The sequence below is a fragment of the Oncorhynchus masou genome, chromosome 5 (assembly GCF_036934945.1).
Source record: "Oncorhynchus masou masou isolate Uvic2021 chromosome 5, UVic_Omas_1.1, whole genome shotgun sequence".
NCBI lineage: Eukaryota > Metazoa > Chordata > Actinopteri > Salmoniformes > Salmonidae > Oncorhynchus > Oncorhynchus masou.
The window spans coordinates 35445042-35467419 of NC_088216.1; the positions used below are offsets into that span (position 1 = coordinate 35445042).

General features: G+C 42.4%; 1 protein-coding gene across 10 annotated transcripts in view; it reads left to right on the plus strand.

The window, feature by feature from the left end:
* Positions 1-22378, plus strand: part of chd6 (chromodomain helicase DNA binding protein 6) — a 103152-nt gene that overhangs the window by 17194 nt on the left and 63580 nt on the right. For all 10 annotated transcript variants that reach the window (XM_064965453.1, XM_064965452.1, XM_064965446.1 and 7 more), the window contains exons 3-12: positions 11036-11616; positions 12322-12481; positions 12836-12985; positions 13701-13766; positions 15701-15759; positions 16124-16241; positions 16449-16535; positions 16771-16905; positions 17151-17272; positions 19718-19961. In XM_064965453.1, coding sequence (XP_064821525.1) covers positions 11036-11616; positions 12322-12481; positions 12836-12985; positions 13701-13766; positions 15701-15759; positions 16124-16241; positions 16449-16535; positions 16771-16905; positions 17151-17272; positions 19718-19961 — 1722 coding nt within the window. The remainder of the gene's footprint in view (positions 1-11035; positions 11617-12321; positions 12482-12835; positions 12986-13700; positions 13767-15700; positions 15760-16123; positions 16242-16448; positions 16536-16770; positions 16906-17150; positions 17273-19717; positions 19962-22378) is intronic.

Sequence of the window (22378 nt, forward strand, 5' to 3'; positions counted from 1 at the left end):
TAGCTGGGCAGTGATGCTACCCAGCCAACCTGACAGAGCTTGAGAGGATCTGCCGAGAAGAATGGGAGAAACTCCCCAAATACAGGTGTGCCAAGCTTGTAACGTAATACCCAAGGAGACCCAACGCAGCAATCGCTGCCAAAGGTGCTTCAACAAAATACTGAGTAAATGGTCTGAATACTTATGTAAATGTGATATTTCAGTTGTAATTTTTTATACATTTGCCAAAATGATAGCGTATTGTGTCTAGATTGAGGAGAAAAAACTATTTTAATCCATTTTAGAATAAGGTTATAAATTAACAAAATATGGAAAAGTGAAGGGGTCTGAATCCACATTCAAAGTAAGCTGTTCTCTTCTTCCTCTCCATGTTCCTCTCCCTCTACTTTCCTCTCGCTCCACTCCTCCCTTGAGAATTAAAAAAGGGTATCGTTAGAAAGGTTAAAAAATCACAATCAAACAATTACTTCGATCAGAATTGGATCAGGCTGCCACAGTTCAAGGTTGACATTCTGAGTATATTGCCCATATATTTACTATAGCCTATTTCAATTAATATGTTGTTTTACACAAAGCAAGAGTACAATGTATACAGAGCTAAGTTTCACCAAAGCAGCACAACATAGCTGGTCAGAATGATTATTATATTATATATTTTTCTCTGGTAAATGATCTGGGACAATAGCCAAAGTCCAGTTTTATAGCGGACACTCCGGTCTTATTGTTTGTTGTAGAAGCCCAAATGTTTTATTTTCTCGAAATTTGTTATGAATGACTTGGCATATTAACACTAGAATGGCCACTGACATTTTGATTTTGTACAACAACAAAAAAATCACCCCCTTCCCTGACTGTTCCTAAATGTTTGTATTTTACACTGCTTATTTGTCAGAATTTTGAAATCACAAAGTATTTAGAGCCTTTTTACCTGCTCACACCTATTCCTAACTTAACCTGCCAACCCAATGTGCTGTAGGCTGTGGTACCCAGCCAGGGGCTAATTCATCTCTCACTCCTCACTGAATGAATGACAAATAGATGAATGGGAGATAATTTTGCACCTTATTTCACAATTTAATTTAAATTAGGCATAACTGAATGATAAGGAGGGTGAAGAGGTTGATTTTAATTTAGAAAGACAATAGTGTAATAATGAGTTTATGCCTTCATCAGCAGCAAATAATTTGAAACGCGCCTTGGGGGTTGATACCATTCTCTTTTACATTTTACTTTGTAAAAATAAGCTGTTACAGGACTGTTTTAATTACTGTAACTCTTTAATAATATAATTTATTGTAAGGTAAACAAAAAACATGGTATGTGTTAGAGTGGGCCTTTAGAATAATGCAAAACATATCCTTGACTCTATCCAACTTGATTTGTGGGAAACGAACGATGCCAGTCAGCCTGCGCAGCCGGCCCGTCGAAACAACACCTAAACTATATCACAACTAATTTCACTCATAATAAGAGTTATAGACAATATTTAAATGGACAATCAGTTGTCAAATTGTACATGAAAAGATGGGGGCATCTTGTTATTTACAGATGCAGGGAAAGGGTCATCACTTTGATTTCTATAAAGTATGTGAAAGAGCACATTCTGCTGTTTCTATTACACTTACTTTTGTCAAATAACTCATAATTCAAGAGGTGAGCAGTTTTATTTCTAAATGTCACTTTTTCCAAGGATATCCGTGCTGTCCATGCTTTCAGCACGTTACCACTCACACGGCAGCATTGACATTCGTGTTACACTGTACAGCTTTACCCCATTTCATTGAGCCCCAATCTGTAGGTAAAGCTGTACAGTGCAATATGAATGTCAATATGTGCCTGTACTGTGTCCCTGCCCTCTCTCTCTCTGTCCCTAGCTAGCTCGCTATGAAAGATGCAAGTATCTGTGTTCTCGGAAATATGGCAACTAATCATTCTCATCCGCTCCAAAAATACTGAATCTTAGGAGTCGATTCCGAGTGGAATGAAATCTTGACACTCAGAAATGAGAGTCGAGGAATCAATTATTTTGGAGTTGACTCTACACCACTACATCATCATCATTAACACTGCTGGAAAAATGGCAGATGAAGGCAAGCAACAACAGCAAAGTCCTTTATGGCAATACTTTGAGAAGCAAAATGAGAAGGAAATCCAAACTTTGCGAGGTGGAATTTAGGTACGTTAATGGTAACACATGCAGTGCTTAACCATCTGAAAGGGATGAGACACAAATCATTGCTGGCAGCAGCACAGCTGCATTGTGAATTCATACGGAAAACCGATGGCTTTTTAAACAGGGTCTCAAACCTGAAGGGCTTTCAAACCATGAGAAAACAAGATTCTCTGGTCTGAATAAACCAAGATTGAACCTTTTGGCATGAACGCCTAGCATCACGTCTGGTGGAACCCTGGTACCATCCCTACTGTGAAACATGGTGGCAGCATCATGCTATGAGGATGTTTTTCAGCGGCAGGGACTTTCAGGGTTGAGGGAAAGCTGAACAGAACAAAGTACATAGATCCTTGACGAAAACCTGCACCAGAGCGCTCAGGACCTCAGACGGGGTCAAATGTTCACCTTACAACAGGACAACGACCCTAAGCACACAGCCAGAGCCCTGACTTAAACCAGATCAAACATCTCTTTAGAGACCTGAAAATAGCTGTGAAACGACGCTCCCCATCCAACCTGACAGAGCTTTAAAGGATCTGCAGAGAAGAATGGGAGAAACTCCCCAAAAACAGGTGAGCCAAGCTTGTAGCGTCATTCCCAAGAGACAGCATTCAAACCATGAAAAGATGTCTGGGAATATGGCTGAATATAAACAGTGTAGTTATTCAATCGCTCCCTATCCCAGTCTGCTGTCCCCACATGCTTCAAGATGACCACCCTTGTGTCTTTATCCAAGAAGGCAAAGATAACTGAACTAAGTTACTATCGCCCCATAGCACTCACTTCTGTCATCATGAAGTGCTTGGAGAGACTAGTCAAGGATCATATCACCTCCAGACTTACCTGCCACCCTAGACCCACTTCAGTTTGCATACCCCAACAGGTCCATAGATGATGCAATCGCCATCGCTATCATTGGCCACTTTAATAAATGGATCACTAGTCACTTTAATGACACTGTAATAATGTTTACATATCTTGCATTTCTCATCTCATATGTTTCTACTGTATTTTATACCATGTATTGCATCTTGCCTATGCCGCTCGGCCATCTCTCATCCATATAAATATATGTACATATTCTTATTCCATCCATATTTGTGTGTATAAGGTAGTTGTGAAAATGTTAGATTACTTGTTAGATATGACTGCACTGTCAGAACTAGAAGCACAAGCATTTCGCTACACTCGCATTAACATCTGCTAACCAATAATTTTTTGGGGTGGCACAGCTAGCACTATGACCACTGCGCCACCCGGGAGGCCCCGTGACCAATGCATTTTGATTTGCATTTTGATTTGATTTTGATTTGGACTTAATAGGCTGCCTGTGAAGGGTTTGAATATTTATGTAAAATGATATATTTCAGTTAATTTTTTATTTGTTTTTGCTTTGTCCTTATGGGTGTATTGTGTGTAGATTGATTGCGGGAATTAGTTTTGGGTATAAGGCTGTAACATAACAAAATGTGGAAAAAGTCAAGGGGTCTGAATACTTTCCGAATGCGCAGTAGTAGAATTCGATGGACACTTTTCCACAATGCATTAGAAGAGGTGTGCTGCGAGTGATAGGCCCTAGTTCTCTTCAAGTAGCCAAACTTATTTGGGGAGATACCCAAAGCTTCTACCTTGGTGTTCAAATGTAGGCTAAGTAGCTTTTGTTTTCTTTAAAATGATCACGAGTATTGCATCACAGGCTAGCTTCATCTTTGAAAACAGAAGTGTTATTTTCTTTTTTTCTCACTGAAACGTATTCCTTGTTCTCTTGTCAGAGTTTTAAAACTAAATACTAAAACATCTTTTGATTTCTGAATGTGTCGGCACCAGTGACTCGGGATGTGGCTGTGTTATTGATGTCATGTTAATCAGGCGTATGGATTGTTTTAGTTTGGTAGCCTAATCTACCTATTTCATTTATGGATCAAGCCTCAGCAGTCGTTCTGATCTTGTTTCCAATGATCAGTGCTTTACTTTTTTATTGGGTTGCAGTCTGGCGGTTCTGAGTTTGCGATGCACCTGACTATCAACATTTTTCTGTGCAATAGCATTATGATTTTAATATTTTAAAAGTTTTGGTGTGTGTACTAGGCTTTGATTTAATTAATATGTTGTAGCAGTTTGGTTTCACTAATAAATATGTTGAAATGGAACCAAATGATCTGTTTCTGTCTTCTATCCTATTTTTAAAAAAAATGACTGATGGGATTCATGGTCTGCTACGTTATAGGTCAAATGTGTAATTATGCCTATAACTCCATTCCTATTCTATTCAAAGTTTAGAGAAATTAATCAAATTGGAAATTAGCTATTTTCAGGCTGGTTAGTGCGATGCATGTCTGTTGAATTTGGGAAACTCCATCCACACCCGGCCGTGCCGCAACTACTTAGCCGATCAGAAGCCGCTACTCCGTGATGTATTGTTGTCTCTACCTTGCCCTTTGCTGTTGTCTGTGCCCATTAATGTTTGTACCATGTTTTGTGTTGCTACCATGCTGTGTTGTCATATGTTGCTGCCTTGCTATGTTGTTGTCTTATAGGTCTATCTCTTTATGTTGTGTTGTCTCTCTTGTCGTGATGCTTGTTTTGTCCTATATTTTAATTTAATTGTATATTTTTTTTTATCCCTGTCCCCGCAGGAGGCTTTTTTCCCCTTTTGGTAGGCTGTCATTGTAAATAACAATTTGTTCTTAACTGACTTGCCTAGTTAAATAAAGTAAAATACTGCAGTGCAGGCCGTGGCATACTGTATAATTTTTACTAAACTGTACGTGCTAAATAGTGTGCAACAATGAGTAAATAGTATGTAGTATGGGTATTCGGACACGGCCAATGTCTTTAGGGAGGTAGCATGGGGGAAACATTGACCTGGCTGCAGTTGTGGCGATCGACAGCTCAGAAGGCTGTATTGATTCATAGGGAATTTGATTGCAGGCAGCTTCTGTGTGGTCGACAGAGTTGGCTTGCATGCGAGTACACTGCAGCACGTCACTAGGGGCTGCGTGTGCGTGCCGCCGTGCGTTTGTTTGTGTGTGTGTGTGTGTGTGTGCAGTCGCTAGTACATGGGATACGTAGATCCATGAAGCCTCAGAACAGTGTGCCGGCAGCTTTGTGGTTCTAGAGAGCCTTGCCCATTGTTTGCAAACTGGTGAACGTTCTATGAGTGGGTTAAGACCTCAGTTCGGCTGGCGCCTAGTTGAGCTTGGCTAGGCGAACCGAACGAGTGTACTCGTATCTTTGCTTGAAAAATTTGAAAAAAGTGACAATCTGTCATTCATTTTGACGTTTTTGCCCGAGGAGATCTTAGTCACGCAATTTTGCATCTGACTTGGATGTTTTTGCAGTTTTTCTCAAAAAAATATTTGCACGAGGTCGAGTCATCTCTCATTGAATAACAACAGGCACTTCATTGAGGAATCCCTACTGTTTGTTTAAAAATAATATTTAGGAGATTTTGATTTTCGTACAACGTGATCGGTCGGGAGTGGGCTACACTACTACAGTAAGAGTAAAATAATAAAAACCTTATTGTAACAACAGTTTTGGTAAGTAATACTGAAGTCGTGCACAATTATCAGTTTCTGTTTTAGGTTTATGTCGCCCATTCATTGTCAGTTAGACACAGTAGACCCAAAAGCATAATCAGTGCTCCCCCTTGTAATCAACTCCCCCTTGCGCTGGTCTGGAGCAATGAAGTGGTGACACACAGGGTACCGTACTAAATCACAAATGACCTCAAAGTACCGCAGCATAGTCGCAAAACTTTTAGAGGAGCAACCACTGTACCATGGTATGTTTTCATGTCCTATTAATGACTTTCTGTCTAGGCTATATGAATTGTAGAAAACCCTTACAGTGCTCCTGGGCATTTTCTCTCCGCTCTCTCTAACTCACAAACTCTGGGACACCTTTTCACTTTGCAGAGGAAGGGTAACAATTAATTTTTATTTTTTTAGTACCCTTCCCCAGATCTGTGCCTCGACACAATCCTGTCTCAGAGCGCTACTGACATTTCCTTTGACCTCATGGCTTGATCTTTGCTCTGACATGCACCGTCAACTGTGGGACCTTTTATATAGACAGGTGTGCCTTTCCAAATCCAATGTCCAATTAATTGAGTTTACCACAGGTGGACGCCAATCAAGTTGTAGAAATATCTCAAGGAAGATCAATGGAAACAGGATTCACCTGAGCTCAATTTTGAATCTCATAGCAAAAGGTCTGAATACCTTTGTAAATATGTTATTTCTGTTTTTTATTTTAAAATTTTCAAAGAAATCTAAACCTGTTTTCACTTTGTCATCATGGGGTATTGTGTGTAGAATAATTATTTAATCAATTTTAGAATAAGGCTCTAATGCAACAAAATGTGGAGGGGTCTGAATATTTTTCAGAATATTTCCAAATGCCCTGTATCAGGAGTTCACTTGCTATCGAATGAAGCACATGCAACCTTTACCGTCGATTCATTTCTTTCCTCTCCTTGTCTCTTTTGACCTCACAATCACAAGGCAGGCAATACGCTTGACCTCCTCTTTTACGACAGACTGTTCACCTACTAATCTCACCCCCATCCAGGTCTCTGATCACTACTTTGTTTCCTTTTCTGTCTGCCTCTAGCTACTCAGCCTATAACCCATATGGCCATGCCCCATTGCAATCTTTGCTGTCTCTCTCCCACTACTCTTCTATCTCCCGTCTGCTATATCCTTCCGCCTCTTCGACCCTACTCTCCTTCCTTTCCGCGTCCTATGACTCGCACTGTCCCCTTTCCTCCCGGACAGCTCTGCTCTCCCCTCCTGGCTGAGTGACTGTTTGTGAGTTTACAGAACAGGGCTACAGGCGGCTGAGCAAAAGTTGAGAAAAACGAAACTTCCGATCAACCTTCCACTCCCTCTTCTCAACCTCTGTATGCGCTGCTAAAGCCACTTTCTATCGCTCTAAATTTCAAGCTTCTGCCTCCGAACCTAGGAAACGTTTTTCTTCCGTCTCCCTCCTTAATCCTCTACCCCCCTCCTCCCGTTCTGCGGATGACTTTGTCAACCACTTTGAGAAGAAGGTTGACGACATCCTTTCCTCATTAACTCAGCCTATTGAGTCCGTTTGTCCCATTCACATAGAACTACCCTACGCCTTGACTTCTTTCTCCCCTCTCTCTCTCTCCAGATCCTGCTACTAGTGAGGTCCGGACGCCTGACAACTTGCCCGCTCGACCCCATCCCCTTCTCCCTTTTCCAGACCATCTCTGGAGACCTTTTCCCAATCCTTACTTCCCTCATCAACTCATCCCTAACCACTGGCTGTCTCCACTCTGACTTCAAAATGGTCCAGAGTTGCTCCCCTTCTCAAGAAACCAACACTCGACCCCTCTGACATCAAAAACTACAGACCATTATCCGTTCGTTATTTTCTTACCAAAAAAACGTGACACGTGCTGTCTGACCAACTCTCTCACTCAGAACGATCTTCTTGACCCTAAGCAGTCAGGTTTCAAGCTGGGTCATTCAACCGAGACTGCGCTTCTCTGTGTGTCGGAGGCTCTCCGCACTGCCAAAGCTGACTCTCTCCTCTGTTCTCGTCCTCCTAGATCTCTATCTTCTGCCTTCGACACTGTGAACCATCAGATCCTCCTCTCCACCCTCTTAGGGCTGGGTGTCTCAGGCTATGCACACTCTTGGATTGCATCCTACCTGGCAGGCTGCTCCTACCAGGTGACATAGAGAGGATCTGTGTCTGCACCACGTACTCTCACTACTGGTGTCCCCTAGGGCTCAGTTCTAAGCCCTCTGCTCTTTTCTCTATACACCAAGTCAATCTGCTCCATCATATTCTCACATGGTCTCTCCTATCATTGCTATGCGGATGACACTCAACTTCTTTTCTCCTTCCCCCCTGCGTGCCTGGCAGATATCTAAGCTTGGACGTCGGCCCTCAAGCTCAACCTCGACAAGATGGAGCTGCTCTTCCTCCCTGGGAAGGCCTGCCCGATCCAAGACCTCTCCAACACTCCAGGGTGTCCCCCTCCCAGAGTGCAAAGAACCTTGGCATGACCCTGGATAACACCCTGTCGTTCTCTGAAAACATCATAGCATTGACTCTCTCCTGCAGGCTCATTCTCTACAACATCCATAGAGTATGACCCTACCTCACACAGGAAGCGGCGCAGGTCCTAATCCAGGCTATTGTCCTCTCCCGTCTGGAGTGCTGCAACTCGCTGTAGACTGGGCTTCCCGCTTGTGCCATCAAACCCCAGTAACTTAGGCTGCAGCCCACCTGGTGTTGAACTTTCCCAAGTTCTCCCATGTCACCCCGCTCCTCTGTACACTCCGCTAGCTTCCAGTCTCGCATCCACTACAAGACCATAGTACTTGCCTACGGAGCAGCGAGAGGATCTGCCCCTCCCCACCTTCAGGCTATGCTGAAACCAGAGTTCCCCGTTCTGCCACCTCTGGTCTCATTACGTTTTTCCTTCTTACTAGATCTGGCTTTGCTGATAGCTACTTTATTGAGTAACAATTTACATTTTTTTTTATTTTTTTACCTTTATTTTACTAGGCAAGTCAGTTAAGAACAAATTCTTATTTTCAATGACGGCCTAGGAACAGTGGGTTAACTGCCTGTTCAGGGGCAGAACGAGAGATTTGTACCATGTCAGCTCGGGGATTCGAACTTGCAACCTTTCGGTTACTAGTCCAACGCTCTAACCACTAGGCTACCCTGCCGCCCCATAATATGACTGTGAGGTGTGGTTGTCCCACTTAGCTATCTTAAGATTAATGTACTAACTGTAAGTTGCTCTGGATAAGAGTGTGCTAAATTACTAAAATGTAATGTAGTGTATGCTATTGCCTACTGCTATGGCCTAGCCTTATAGCAGGCCCTGTTCATACTGTGTAGATCACTGTGTTGCTACCACCAGGTACTGCTAATGTCTATACATATTGCATACTATGCTAGTTCACTGCTAATGTACATAGTGTGATTACGGTGCTACGTCCTGCTCGCTAGCCCAGTGCTATTATCCGCTACATGCTAATCCGTAGTCATTTATATTGTGTTGCGGTGCTATTACTGTTAGCCTGTGCTACATGCCTCATTGCTATTAGCCTTTGCTGATGTGTAATAGATTCCCTGTTCTATTCCATTACAGAAAACCACTTCACTTTCATCTATTCCATCAGTCTACTTTCTATTGCCGAGTGTGTATGTGTGTCTGTTTGTTGTGTGGTAATAAATGTGTGTTCTGTACATCTGTCTCCTACTGGTCATTCACCCTTCTAACCCGAGGGCCCAGGCCGATTTGTACCTATAATTTAAACTTTTGAGACCTCCACTATTTGGTGGCACTCTTTCATGAAGGCTGATCCTGTGTGTTTTCCATCTCACAATCCTAAGAGCTCCATTCAAGGTGTGTGTGTGGACAGTGGTTGGCCTTCTCTCTTTCGATGGTTCAACCAAGCCTGAGGACTGGAAAAAGCAGCCGTTGACCGATGCAGGCGATCGGGTAGCGTCTGTCCAATCAAATGCTAAATGGGGGAAATGCCAAATAGTCCCGCGAGCTGGCAACGAAAGAGTTACCACAGAGACTGCGTGTTTACGTTGCTGCTTCCCGCAGCTTGGTACAGACCCTGTTTCCGTGGCAACAGCCCTGATTCCAACTGGCGCTTGGGAGTCTGTTTCATTGACATTATCCTCATACCTGCATGAGGCAGGCTGCAAATAAACGCAGCGCGGCAGAAATTGCATGTCTAAGTCGTCCCATATACCCCTCCACATGTGCTCTGCCTTGGTTTATAAATAACATGTTGCTCAAAATGGGCCCGCGACGATATTAGCCCATATCACATGAATCGTGCCATATCTGCCTTCTCTACACACAATTCTCTGCTGGAAGTGCTCATTCAGTGCTCATGGATACAATTGGTGAAGCTATAAGAACATCATATTGTCACTATATTAAAACTCTCTAACCTTATGTGTCCTTGAGTTTTTATGTGTCCTTGAGTTCTGGGTCTGCTTTTGTATCTTTGTAGCTGTAAAAGTACACCTCTTGGCATGAGTCTTGACTAAAGTTATGGTTTCATGTGATCATAATTCTGTAACAATATTAACACAAAAGCATTGAGGAACAGATTTAGTCAAATTGGGTCAGACTCCAACACCCTGGTGATGCATGCCTATTTCACCTGTGTGTTTGACCTTCACTAATGGATTGATTCATCTCGTGTACAGATGACTATGCATGCCAAAATCATGTTTAATATCTGGACACGCCCATAACAAATAATGCCACCCCCCTCCCACACAACGTCAGGGTTGTGCACATCTTTACTATATCACAGAATTGGTAGACCAGCGCAGGCCCTCTTGACTGACATCTTTCATTTCAAGGGCTAGTCATAATGTGTCATGGGAAGGGTATAGATTTTATTTCTCTGTATAATTAACTGCATTATGACAGCCCAGCAGTGCATTTGAGGAAGGGAGAGGGGAACCTGGAAATGCAGAGGATTGAAGAAATTCAGAACCGTAAAGGAATTCTGAGAATGGAATTAAATATTCCAGAGGATTTGCAGGCTTTGTGGTTTTAACCTCTAATTTGATACATGAACATTTGTCATGTGCCAAATTTTACTGAGAAAGACTACACTTAAAGAAAGCGCAGTGGTAAAATCTGGTGATTTAGTTATTTTTCTAAAGCCATTGTGTATTGATTCTGAACAATGACTGGATTTGCATTTGCAGTAAGCCCACAGTTGTGTTTACTCTCATTATGAGTGGAAGATGGAGGCATGACACCCATTTTATTATTTTATCTTGGGTATTTTCATTGAGTCATTAACACATCTTCTTGTTTTCTTCCAGATGTCTACCATCCACTTACTAAAGCACACTCCAGCTACAGCAGCCTCTACTGCCACTGACCAAAATGCACAAACTCCATTTCCCAGCGGACCTTTAGGCTCCAAGGACCAGATCAGGGTCCTAGGAGGCGGGCAGATCAATCACTGCATGTCCCACGCCAAGCACCCCAGGATGGGCGAGGCGGGCACTAGTTCAGGCAGCCTCAGCCCCTGCGCCCCCTCGTCACCCCTCAATAGCGAGGAGGACGATGGAGGAGGCGGGCGGCGGGCGAAGAAGAAGAAACGAAAGAAAAAAGACAAAAAGGGCGAGCCTGGTGCCGCCTGGCAGCACAAGGGCTTGGAGAAGGACAACAAACCAAAGAAAAAGAGGCAGCAGAAAGAAGGGAAGGAGCTGCTGCCATGCAAGTCTAAGGCGCCCAAGAAGTTGGAGGTCAAGGTGAAGGAGGTGAAGTCGCCGAAAGAGGCACCAAAAGAGGTGAAGAGAGGGAGGAAACCCAAGGTGCAGGCCCCGCCCCTGGCCAAGCCCCCTGCAGAATGCAAGAGCGCCCCATCTCCTCCCAGGCAGAGGGGCCGCAAACCCAGGTGAGGAGCTTTTTACCACTAGTGCTTTCACTCTGTTTCTCGATTGATGGGTCACAACCAGGTTCTCTTGGGTGGGTTGTGGTTAAAGACTTGGTTGTATTTAGTTAGAGACATGGTTGTGTTTTTCTAGTGGGGCGTAATACAATTACATTCATTTAGGTGGGTTATAACTCCATGTTTGGAAGTCAGACTCACTGCTGTAACTCTGCTTCATCTCCCCTCAGTTGGAGAGATTGGATTTTCCCCAAAGGGGGGATTTTTCCAGGTTGTACCATGTCCTTGAACTTTTGTTTTAGCTGATGTAGTCGTGGGAGTTGGGAGTTAATATTTGTCCGGTGCTAATATTTAGCAAAATTCTGTGGTCTGTTTGGAATTTCCATAGCAGAGTGAGGGGCATTTTCATAATCACTCTGCAGGATGGATAGATTTGAGAAATGAATACTGTGGGTAACCTTTTTTTAAACCTATGCACTCTTATCTACACACTAAAAAAAAATGTCCCACTCATCCAGCTGTGGGTATTCTCTGCTAGTATAGCTGCTGAGATGTGAGGAGATAAGGCGGAAAACACACATTGCAGGCATGACCCACTGGTCAGCTGAGTACGGATTACAAACACTCCCTAGTTCCGACCATAGAAATAAAATGACTAGAATAGACATTCTCTAGTATTTATATGGTGCCAACCCTGCTGTGCCTCTACAGAGAGCAAGTCCTACAAGGGCCGGTACCAGTGGAGAAGAAGAAAAAGGGCAAGAGGAAAAGCGTGGCTGTCCTCCAGGAGGCTGGAGAGAGCGACGACGCGGCCTCCCTGTCCACGCTGGTCGTGGGGGGAGAGGAGAGCATCGACCCCCTTGACAACACTGTGAGGAACTGACTAACAGCATGAGGGCTGGGGGAAGGGCAGGATAGGCTGAGTGATACTTGCTTCTCTAAAACCTCACTATTACAATGTTTTTATGTAGTAGTGTACATTAGTATAACTGTGTGTGTATAATTTGTGTAGCCTGTACTGTATTCTTAGATTTTCAGTTTACTTGAAAGTGGTGGTTTGTTTAACACCACAATCTACTTACTTATCATGCTGACACTCCCCAAGTAATACTTTTTATCTGTATACAGTATTTATCTACGTAGTACAGTAGCTATTGCTTGAATCGATTACACTAAGTTAACCCAAACCACCCCTCAACCACCCTCTATCTTTTTTCTCTGGTAGAAGCGTCGCTCAGGGCGACAGGTGAAGCGCAGAAAGTACAACGAGGACCTGGACTTCAAGGTGGTAGATGATGACGGGGAGACCATCGCCGTGCTGGGGACAGGCCGTATCCCTGCCCTCAACGCTGCCACTCTCGCCTGGCAGGCTGAGGTAGCAATCTTGTTCTTTGTCTTTGGCCATGTCTGAATAATTGTACTATCATCCTAATAGGCCTCTTGTGTATGCCAAAAAGTTTTTTTGTTACATTTTGAAAAACTCATTCAGACTTCCTCTACTATGAATTTGTTGCACTATTGAGGAAGAGAATTGTCTTTTCGGACATACGTGTTTGACAACAGCTGATTATGTCATACTCATTTAGACTTTTCATCTAGTATGAATTCGCTGCGCTATTGACGAGGAGAATCATCCTTCGACAACAGCTGATTATCAGATAAGAGAAGGAGCTGTGCCAAAATGAATGAATGGAGGGGAACAACCCAATGGCGCATTAGATGATGACTTCTCATTGTGGATGACTGTATGTTTGTTGCTTTTTGCAGTGGTTCTTAAACCAGTCCTCGGGGACGCCCAGACATTCCATGTATTTGATCTATTCCAGAGCTAGCACACCTGATTCAACTTGCCAACTAATGATCAAGCCCTTGATGAGGTAGTTGAGGGGGTCCCCGAGGAGAGGTTTGAGAACTAGTAGCTTACCGCATACGATTTTACATTTAGTAAGTAGTTGGCTGCAAAGATTTTGGACACAGCCACAGTCTCTCCTCTCCCCCTCTCTCTGCTGTGCCCAACTTCTGTCCCCCTCAGTAAGGTCAAACACACTCTTACCCTGCATAAGTAATCCCCTCTCTCCCCTCTGTCACAGGAGCCCCCTGAAGATGAGGCAAACATCATTGAGAAAATCCTCTCGGTTCGAACTGCGAAGAAAGAGGTACACCGCCCGACACGTTTCCCCTATAACTATTTTCAGCAGTGGATGCTGAGATTTATTTTGTTGAACAACTGAAGGTCATTTCTGGTGACTTTAAAAAATAAATGACATTCTACTCAAGTTTATCTTCCTTTGAAACTCTTCTGAAAATCATGGACAGTTTAATTGTATATCTTGAGCTCAATGACATTACCAGCCAGTTAATCTGTATATTAACCCAAAAAACTATTTAGCTAGCGTAACTTTACTGTATCTTAGCTAACAATTATTGCATACATCTATTAAGAAGGTTAGCTACACTTGCAGGATTACAAGCTAGCTAGCTACCTTGGAGGCTTCTCGGATGATCTGATGAGAATCTGAGCAAGATATGTGACTTGTCTCTCGGATCTTAAACGAAGGTCTCTTGCAAAAAATAATTATATTCAGTACCAGGTAAAAGTTTGGACACCTACTCATTCAAGTGTTTTTCTTTATTTTGACAATTTTCTACATTGTAGAATAATAGTGAAGGCATCAAAACTATGAAATAACACATATGTAATTGTGTAGTAACAAAAAAAGTGTTAAACAAATCAAAATTATATTTTATGTTTGAGATTCTTCAAAGTAGCGACCCTTTTCCGCTTTTCACACTCTTGGCATTTTCTCAACCAGTCTCGGAGGTAGTCACCTGGAATGCATTTGAATTAACAGGTGTGCCTTGTTAAAAGTTAATTTGTGGAATTTCTTTCCTCAATGCGTTTGAGCCAATTAGTTACTTTAAAACATGAAGGTCAGTCAAATGCGCAGTCGCAAAAACCATCAAGCGCTATGATGAAACTGGCTCTCATGAGGACCGCCACAGAAAAAGAAGATCCAGACTTATCTCTGCTGTAGAGGATAAGTTCATTGGAGTTACCAGAAATTGAAGCCCCAAATAAATGCAGAGTTAAAGTAACAGACACATCTCAACATCAGCTGTTCAAAGGAGACTGCGTGAATCAGGCCTTCATGGTCGAATTGCTGCAAAGAAACCACTACTAAAGGACACCAATAAGAAGAAGAAGAGACTTGCTTGGGCCAAGAAACGCGAGTAATGGATATTAGACCGGTGGAAGTCTGTCTTTGGTCTGATTAATCCAAATTTGAGATTTTTGGTTCCTACCACCGTGTCTTTGTTAGATGCAGAGTAGGTGAACAGATCTCCACATGTGTGGTTTCCACCGTGAAGAAAGGAGGAGGTGTGATGGTGTGGGGGTGCTTTGCTGGTGACACTGTCGTGATTTATTTAGAATTCAAGGCACACTTAACCAGCAAGGCCACCACAGCATTCTGCAGCGATACGCCATCCCATCTGGTTTTCTCTTAGTGGGACTATCATTTTTTTTTAACAGGATAATAACCCAACCCACCTCCAGGCAGTGTAAGGGCTATTCAACCGATAAGGGGAGAGATGCATCAGATGACCTGGCCTATACAATCACCTGACCTCAATCCAATTGAGATGGTTTGGGATGAGTTGGACCGCAGAGTGAAGGAAAAGCAGCCAACAAGTGCTCAGCATATGTGGGAACTCTTTCAAGACTGTTGGAAAAGCATTCCTCATGAAGCTGGTTGAGAGCATGCTAAGAATGTGCAAAGCTGTCATCAAGGATTTAATGCTTTTTTGGTTACTTCATGATTCCATATGTGTTATTTCATAGTTTTAATGTCTTCACTATTATTCCACAATGTAAAAAAAAAAAAATGAAAAATAATGAAAAACTTTACAATGAGTAGGTGTGTCCAAACCTTTGACTGGTTGTGTGTGTGTGTGTGTGTGTGTGTGTGTGTGTGTGTGTATATATTTATGTATCACACTCTAACAACAAGGTGCCTGTGGATTAGCAACATGTTTGTATACTTTAGTTGATGTTTTAGTTTTTCTCTATTTTTTTCTCTTTTCTTTTCAGGCATCCCCTGAGGAGGCACCTGAGGAGTCAGAGGAGTTCTATGTCAAGTACAGAAATTTGTAAGTGTGCTTAGCAAGGTGGAAGGTGACATTGGTTATCTGATAACAGATATTCTGTAGCATCAAATAGTCCCAATTCCTTTTGAAGTATTCTTTGTGTATGACATATTATGATGGTATAGCTCTCGAGAGGTTTTCAAAGCTGCGCCCAATCAAAAGGAGGATTTTCTCATGTTGATCTATGTCATACGATGTATTTCCATGTTCTTAAACCCGTACATGTTGTTAAGATACTATGGCCTGTGGGATTGCTTCTTAAATGGTGGACTAGTTTAATTTAGTGCATTGTGTACACACTACTTGAGATGCTTTTCCCCTTGAATTCATAACTTGACCCCCCCCCCCCTTTTACTCTTGCTCACAGCTCCTACCTGCATTGTAAGTGGGCAACCTTAGAGGATTTGGAGAAGGACCCTCGCATACACCAAAAAATCAAGCGCTTCAGGACTAAGCAGGCCCAAATGAAGCACATATTTGTTGAGGTGAGCCTATTCACATCTCACATTTTTCTGAATTTTTGGGGGGGATATTTTTAGTTTGTATATAAAAAATATACTGTTGGCTACTCTGGGACAGTTTTTTTTTATTTGTGGTTATGCACATTTTGTACTTTGCATAAAACATTTATAGCTATGTAAAGTATCACATGAAACACATTTATATTGATTGACGTCTACTCCTCCATGTAGCCTGATGAAGACCTCTTTAACCCTGACTACATAGAGGTGGATCGAATTCTGGAGGTGGCCATCACTACAGACACAGAGACAGGAGAGGTGAGACAGGGAAAGCCAGTTACTCACCACCATTGACCTTTTTTATGCAAGTGTGTGTGTGTGTGTGTGTGTGTGTGTGTGTGTGTGTGTGTGTGTGTGTGTGTGTGTGTGTGTGTGTGCGCGCATTTGCTTCAGTCAGTGTATCTGACTCACTGGCTACATTCTGTATGTATCCGTGTCTGACTGACTCATTGACTGACTGTCACTCTATATCCGTGTGCGTGTATGTTTACAGGAGGTGACACACTACCTAGTGAAATGGTGCTCCCTGTCCTATGAGGAGGCTACATGGGAGCTTCAAGAGGACGTGGACCCGGGGAAGATTCGGGAGTTTGAGGAGATCAAGAGGATTCCTGAATACAAATTTGTGGTGAGTGTAATTAGAAAGTCCCTCACGTGTAATCTACACAATGTAGATTACTGGTTCAGTCGACTTCTCTGTGTGTGTGTGTGGCTCTTATTTGAGATGGGTAGTCATGTCTGTGTGTGTGTGGCTCTTATTTGAGATGGACAGTCATCCCTGTGTGTGTGTGTGTGTGTGTGTGTGTGTGTGTGTGTGTGTGTGTGTGTGTGTGTGTGTGTGTGTGTGTGTGTGTGTGTGTGTGCTCTGAGCAGGAGAGACCGCAGCCAGACAAGTGGCAGAAGCTGGACAAGTCCAAAGACTACCGAAATGGGAATCAGCTGAGAGAGTACCAGCTGGAAGGCATGAACTGGCTGCTCTTCAACTGGTACAACAGGTAGGACACCTATCCCCCTCTTCCTCCTCAAAATCTTGACATCGTCCCAGTGGAGACATGTATAGTAGACTTGCTGTCTTGTCTTAAAGGGATACTTTGGGATTTTAGCTTCTCCAGAGTCAGATGAACTCATGGATACCATTTTTTTTCTGCATCCAGTATGATGGAAGTTAGTGGTAGTTTTGCAAGCTAATGCTACAGTGCCTTGCAAAAGTATTCAGCCCCCTTGAACTTTGCAACCTTTTGCCACGTTTCAGGCTTCAAACATAAAGATATAAAACTGTATTTTTTTGTGAAGAATCAACAACAAGTGGGACACAATCATGAAGTGGAACGACATTTATTGGATATTTCAAACTTTTTTAACAAATCAAAAACTGAAAAATTGGGCGTGCAAAATTATTCAGCCGTTTCTTTTTTTTTGCTGAGTTTAGTTAGCAAGCTAAAAGTTCCCAGATGTCGTACTAAATTCACCAAAATACGAAGTATACAAGCTGTGGACACTGTGCTTTTCTGCAATTCTTCAGAAAATGAGCATAGCTTCACAACGTTTTCAGATTTAAAGAAAAAGGCAGAAAATCTGCAGACGAAGTCCGACTAGAGCGGATACAAATTCCAATACGTAAATTTAAACAAACAAGATATTTGAAAGGATTTTTCTTTTACTTTGATACTTACGTGTATTTGAGCAATTACATTTACTTTTGATATTTAAGTATATTTCAAACCAAATAATTTATTTATTTACGGATAGCCAGGGGCACACTCCAACACTCATCATGTACAAACAAAGCATGTGTTTTTTATTGAGTCCACCAGATCAGAGGCAGTTCGGATGACCAGCAATGTTCTCTTGATAAGTGCGTGAATTGAACGATTTTCGTGTCCTGCTAAGAATTCAAAATGTAAAGGGTACTTTTGGGTGTCAGGGAGTTCATTCTTTTCTTTAGGAATGTAGTGAAGTAAACGTAGTTAAAAATATAAATAGTGAAGTACAGATATCCCCAAAAATGACTTGGAATATTATTTTTTACTGAAGTACTTTACACCACTGACTGGCCCTGAATAAAATAAGTTGCGTCGTGTTTCGGCCAAGGCAATTCCTGTAAAGGCATATTGTTGTTTTCCCTGATCAAGTGTGGAACCTGTGATATTTTTTTTTGTCCACATAAATGACTACGGTAAGTTGTTAAGGTGAAACTCACTTGACTGTCTTGCAATGTTGAACACAATTTAACTTGCAATTGTGCTTCCTGCCACACGCCGTTCTGCATGTCTCTTTCATTGTTGCAAAATGTTAAGAAATAACTTTTTATTGCCCGGAACTGTAAGTCTTAGGAGTTTTTTTTTTTTTTACCATGTTGCCTACATATTGAAAAGTGTCTTAAGAACCTGGAGTGGATTTCATTACTCAAAAGAAAGGCTACAGCTGCTTCTCTGGTAGTGTAACGAAACATCATGTTTGATTTTCTAACGATGAACACAAATCAGATCGAATCTTCAAATGCAGAGAAATTGGTCTGTTTGGGCAGTTGTGTTGGAGTATAATTTTTATGACAGATTTGAGTAGCTCGTTCAAAGTAATTGCCGTGTATCGCTTTTTCTTTTGTTGTTTATCCACTCTGATGGACAATACAGTGGTGTTGCATCCCTTACAAGAGGCTCAGACAGCTGTTCAGTTTGTTCACATCAAAATCACATGGTGATTTGGTGGTTTGTTGTGCCCGGAAATAAATAACACATATTGAAACCATGCAAGATCAAAAGGCGAGATTAGGTGTTCAAATAACCAAATATTTATGGTACACTGATATCAAACAATATTTCCTTGACTGGAGGTTTTTGGGCACAGCCAGTCTTTACGCTAAGCTAGCGCTAACGCTAGTTAGCATTGGCTCACAAAGCGACCTTGAACGTCCATCATACTGGACGTTGTAGGTAAATCATGTAGGTAAATTGTTATTGTCCCGAACTATCCCTTTAATCATTCAAGGCTGAGATGGAGGGTATGACAACTTTTGGTGTGGTGGACTAACTTTAAATTGCTAACCTGTGAAATATTTGCATCAAAAACATTTGTTAGATAACATATAGGTATCATTCAGTGCATCGTGTTTCGCTTGGATTGTAAAACAGGTGGGTTATTGTGAATGGGAGGGGCTGGGGACTGGCTTTGGCAGAGGCTTATTGAGGATTGTTACTTCCGCTCAGAACAGATTTGAAAGCCTTAACTGAGTTGGACAACACATGTGCACACACAGCTGGACAGCACATGTGAGATTTGGTTCTATTTTCCGAGATGATCTTTTACTCGCCTTCTATGGTAAAGGTCATCCCCCGCACCTTTTGTCTTTTTTGATGACATTTTGATTTTGTGTTTGACACCAACGTGATTCCTGCATCTTCCTGTTTATCACAACAGTTTTCCCACCTCTTCCCATACAGGAAGAACTGCATCCTGGCTGACGAGATGGGCCTGGGGAAGACCATCCAGTCCATCACCTTCCTCTTCGAGATGTTTTCCATGGGCCTGCGGGGGCCCTTCCTCATCATCGCCCCCCTCTCCACCATCACCAATTGGGAGAGGGAGTTCCGTACCTGGACGGAGATCAATGTCATCGTCTACCACGGCAGCCAGATCAGCCGCCAGATGATCCACCAGTACGAGATGTACCACAAGGACCAGCAGGTGAGCCAACATGGAGGATGTTTGTGTGATGATGTGTGAGTGCAAGGGTTAAACCTCTTCTTCACTGTCACGGATTTCCGTAAAATGTTTTCTTTGGGGGGGTAAATTAAATGAAATTAGTCAAATACGCAGTTTAATATGTTTACAAAATGATCCTCTTTCCCTAAAAGCATGACGCCCTGGCAACCCCAAGCTTAAGCCAATTTTTTTATGAGATGCTATGCTGCATCTGTTATGCTACATGTTATAACGATTTTAAATTAATTCTATTTGGGGCTCCCAAGTGGTGCATTGCTCTAAGACACTGCATCTCAGTGCAAGAGGCGTACCTGGTTTGAATCCAGGCTGTATGACATCCGGCCGTGATTGAGAGTTCCATCGGGTGGCGCCCAGTGTCGTTCGGGGTAGGCCGTCATTGTGAATAAGAATTTGTTCTTAACTGACTTGCCTAGTTAAATAAAAAATAAAAATAATATTTAATTATTTTAATACATTTTGAAGTAGAATATCCTTTTAAAAAGTCACCCAAAGTGACTTTGTTAAGCAAAAAAATCTGACCAATTCCTGTCCTTTTCAATAAAAATATTAATTAAATTAAAAAATAAGATTCCATATGACGGAAATACGTCGCAGTGATGGAGAACTTTAACTCTGGGTTTCCCATCCGGAGTTACCTAATTGAAACCCCCCAAAAGACTGAATGCATCAAATGCTACAAGTATACGTTGTAACTTGTCACTGATCTTAAAAGTGTATCTCGCTTTTTGTTTACTTTTTAAAATCAGATTGTTTTTTAGGGGCGCCGCTACTAATTAATATAGGGTAAACACTGACGTATGTTTCAATCTACACAAGATATGCAGATGTACTGTGTGTTTTTGTATGAGCCTGCATGGGTCAAACATAAGCTGTGTATGTATGAATCTACAGTAGACAAAAGGGTGAGCCATTGACTGTCTATAGTGTTGGTTTCATGAGCTGAAAAAAGATGGACAAAATGCTTATTTCTCTCCATTTTGTGCAACAAATTTGTTTACATCCCTATTTGTGAGCATTTCTCCTTTGCCAAGTTAATCCATCCACCTGACAGTGTGGCATATCAAGAAGCTGATTAAACAGCAAGATCATTACACAGGTGCACTTTGTGCTGGGGAGAATAAAAGACCACTCTAAAATGTGTAGTTTTGTCACACAACACAATGACACAGAAGTTTTGAGTTAGCGTGCAATTGGCATGCTGACTACAGGAATGTCCACCAGAGCTGTTGCCAGAGAATTTAATGTTAATTTCTCTCAAACATTGTTTTAGAGAGTTTGGCAGTTTGTCCAACCGGCCTCACAACCGCAGAACACGTGTAACCACGCCAGCCCAGGGCCTACACATTCGGCCTCTTCACCTGCGGGATTGTCTTGAGAACAGCCATCCGGACAGCTGATGGAACTGTGGCTTTGCACAACCAAAGAATTTCTGCACAAGCTGCCCGAAACCGTCTCAGGGTTGCTCATCTGCGTGCTCATCGTCCTCACCAAGATCTTGTCCTGATTGCAGTGCGACGTTATAACCGACTTCAGTGGGCGAATGCTCACTTCGATGGCCACTAGCATGCAGCAGCAGTGTGCTCTCAACGGATTTATCCTGGTTTCAAATGTGCTGGGCAGATGGCAGACAGCGTAGTGTGTATGGCGTTGTGTGGGTGAGTGGTTTGCTGATGTCAACAGAGTGCCCCAGGGTTATGGTATGGGCAGGCATAAGCTACAGACAACAAACAATTGCATTTTATTAATGGCAATTTGAATGCATAGAGATACCATGACTAGATCCTGAGGCCCATTGTCGTGCCATTCATCCACCGCCATCACCTCATGTTTCAGCATGATAATTCACGGCCCCATGTCGCAAAGATCTGTACACAATTCCTGGAAGTTGAAAATATCCCAGGCTTGCATACTCACCAGACATGTCACCAATTTAGCATGTTTGGGATGCTCTGGATCGGTGTGTACGACAGCGTATTCCAGTTCCCGCCAATATCCAGCAACTTCACACAGCTATTGAAGAGTGGGATAACATTCCACAGGCCACAATCAACAGCATGATCAACTCTATGTGAAGGAGATGTCGTGCCGCATGAGGCAAATGGTGGTCACACCAGAAGGACTGGTTTTCTCATCCACACCTCTACTTTTGTGATCTTCTAATGTTACAAGATATTTGAATGAGTTCTAATATCAACCCTGCAAAATGTGAGGATTTCATACGAACGACTTCAACGTTTTGATATTTGATCGAATAGGACAGTTGCCATGGCATTGTTTTTAATTTACTGTGGTAGGATTAAATGTTTCGGACAACATAGCGGTTTTCATCCAAGTGTTAAAGCAGTGTTTTAAAGAATGGCTCTAAAAAGTGTGAAAGG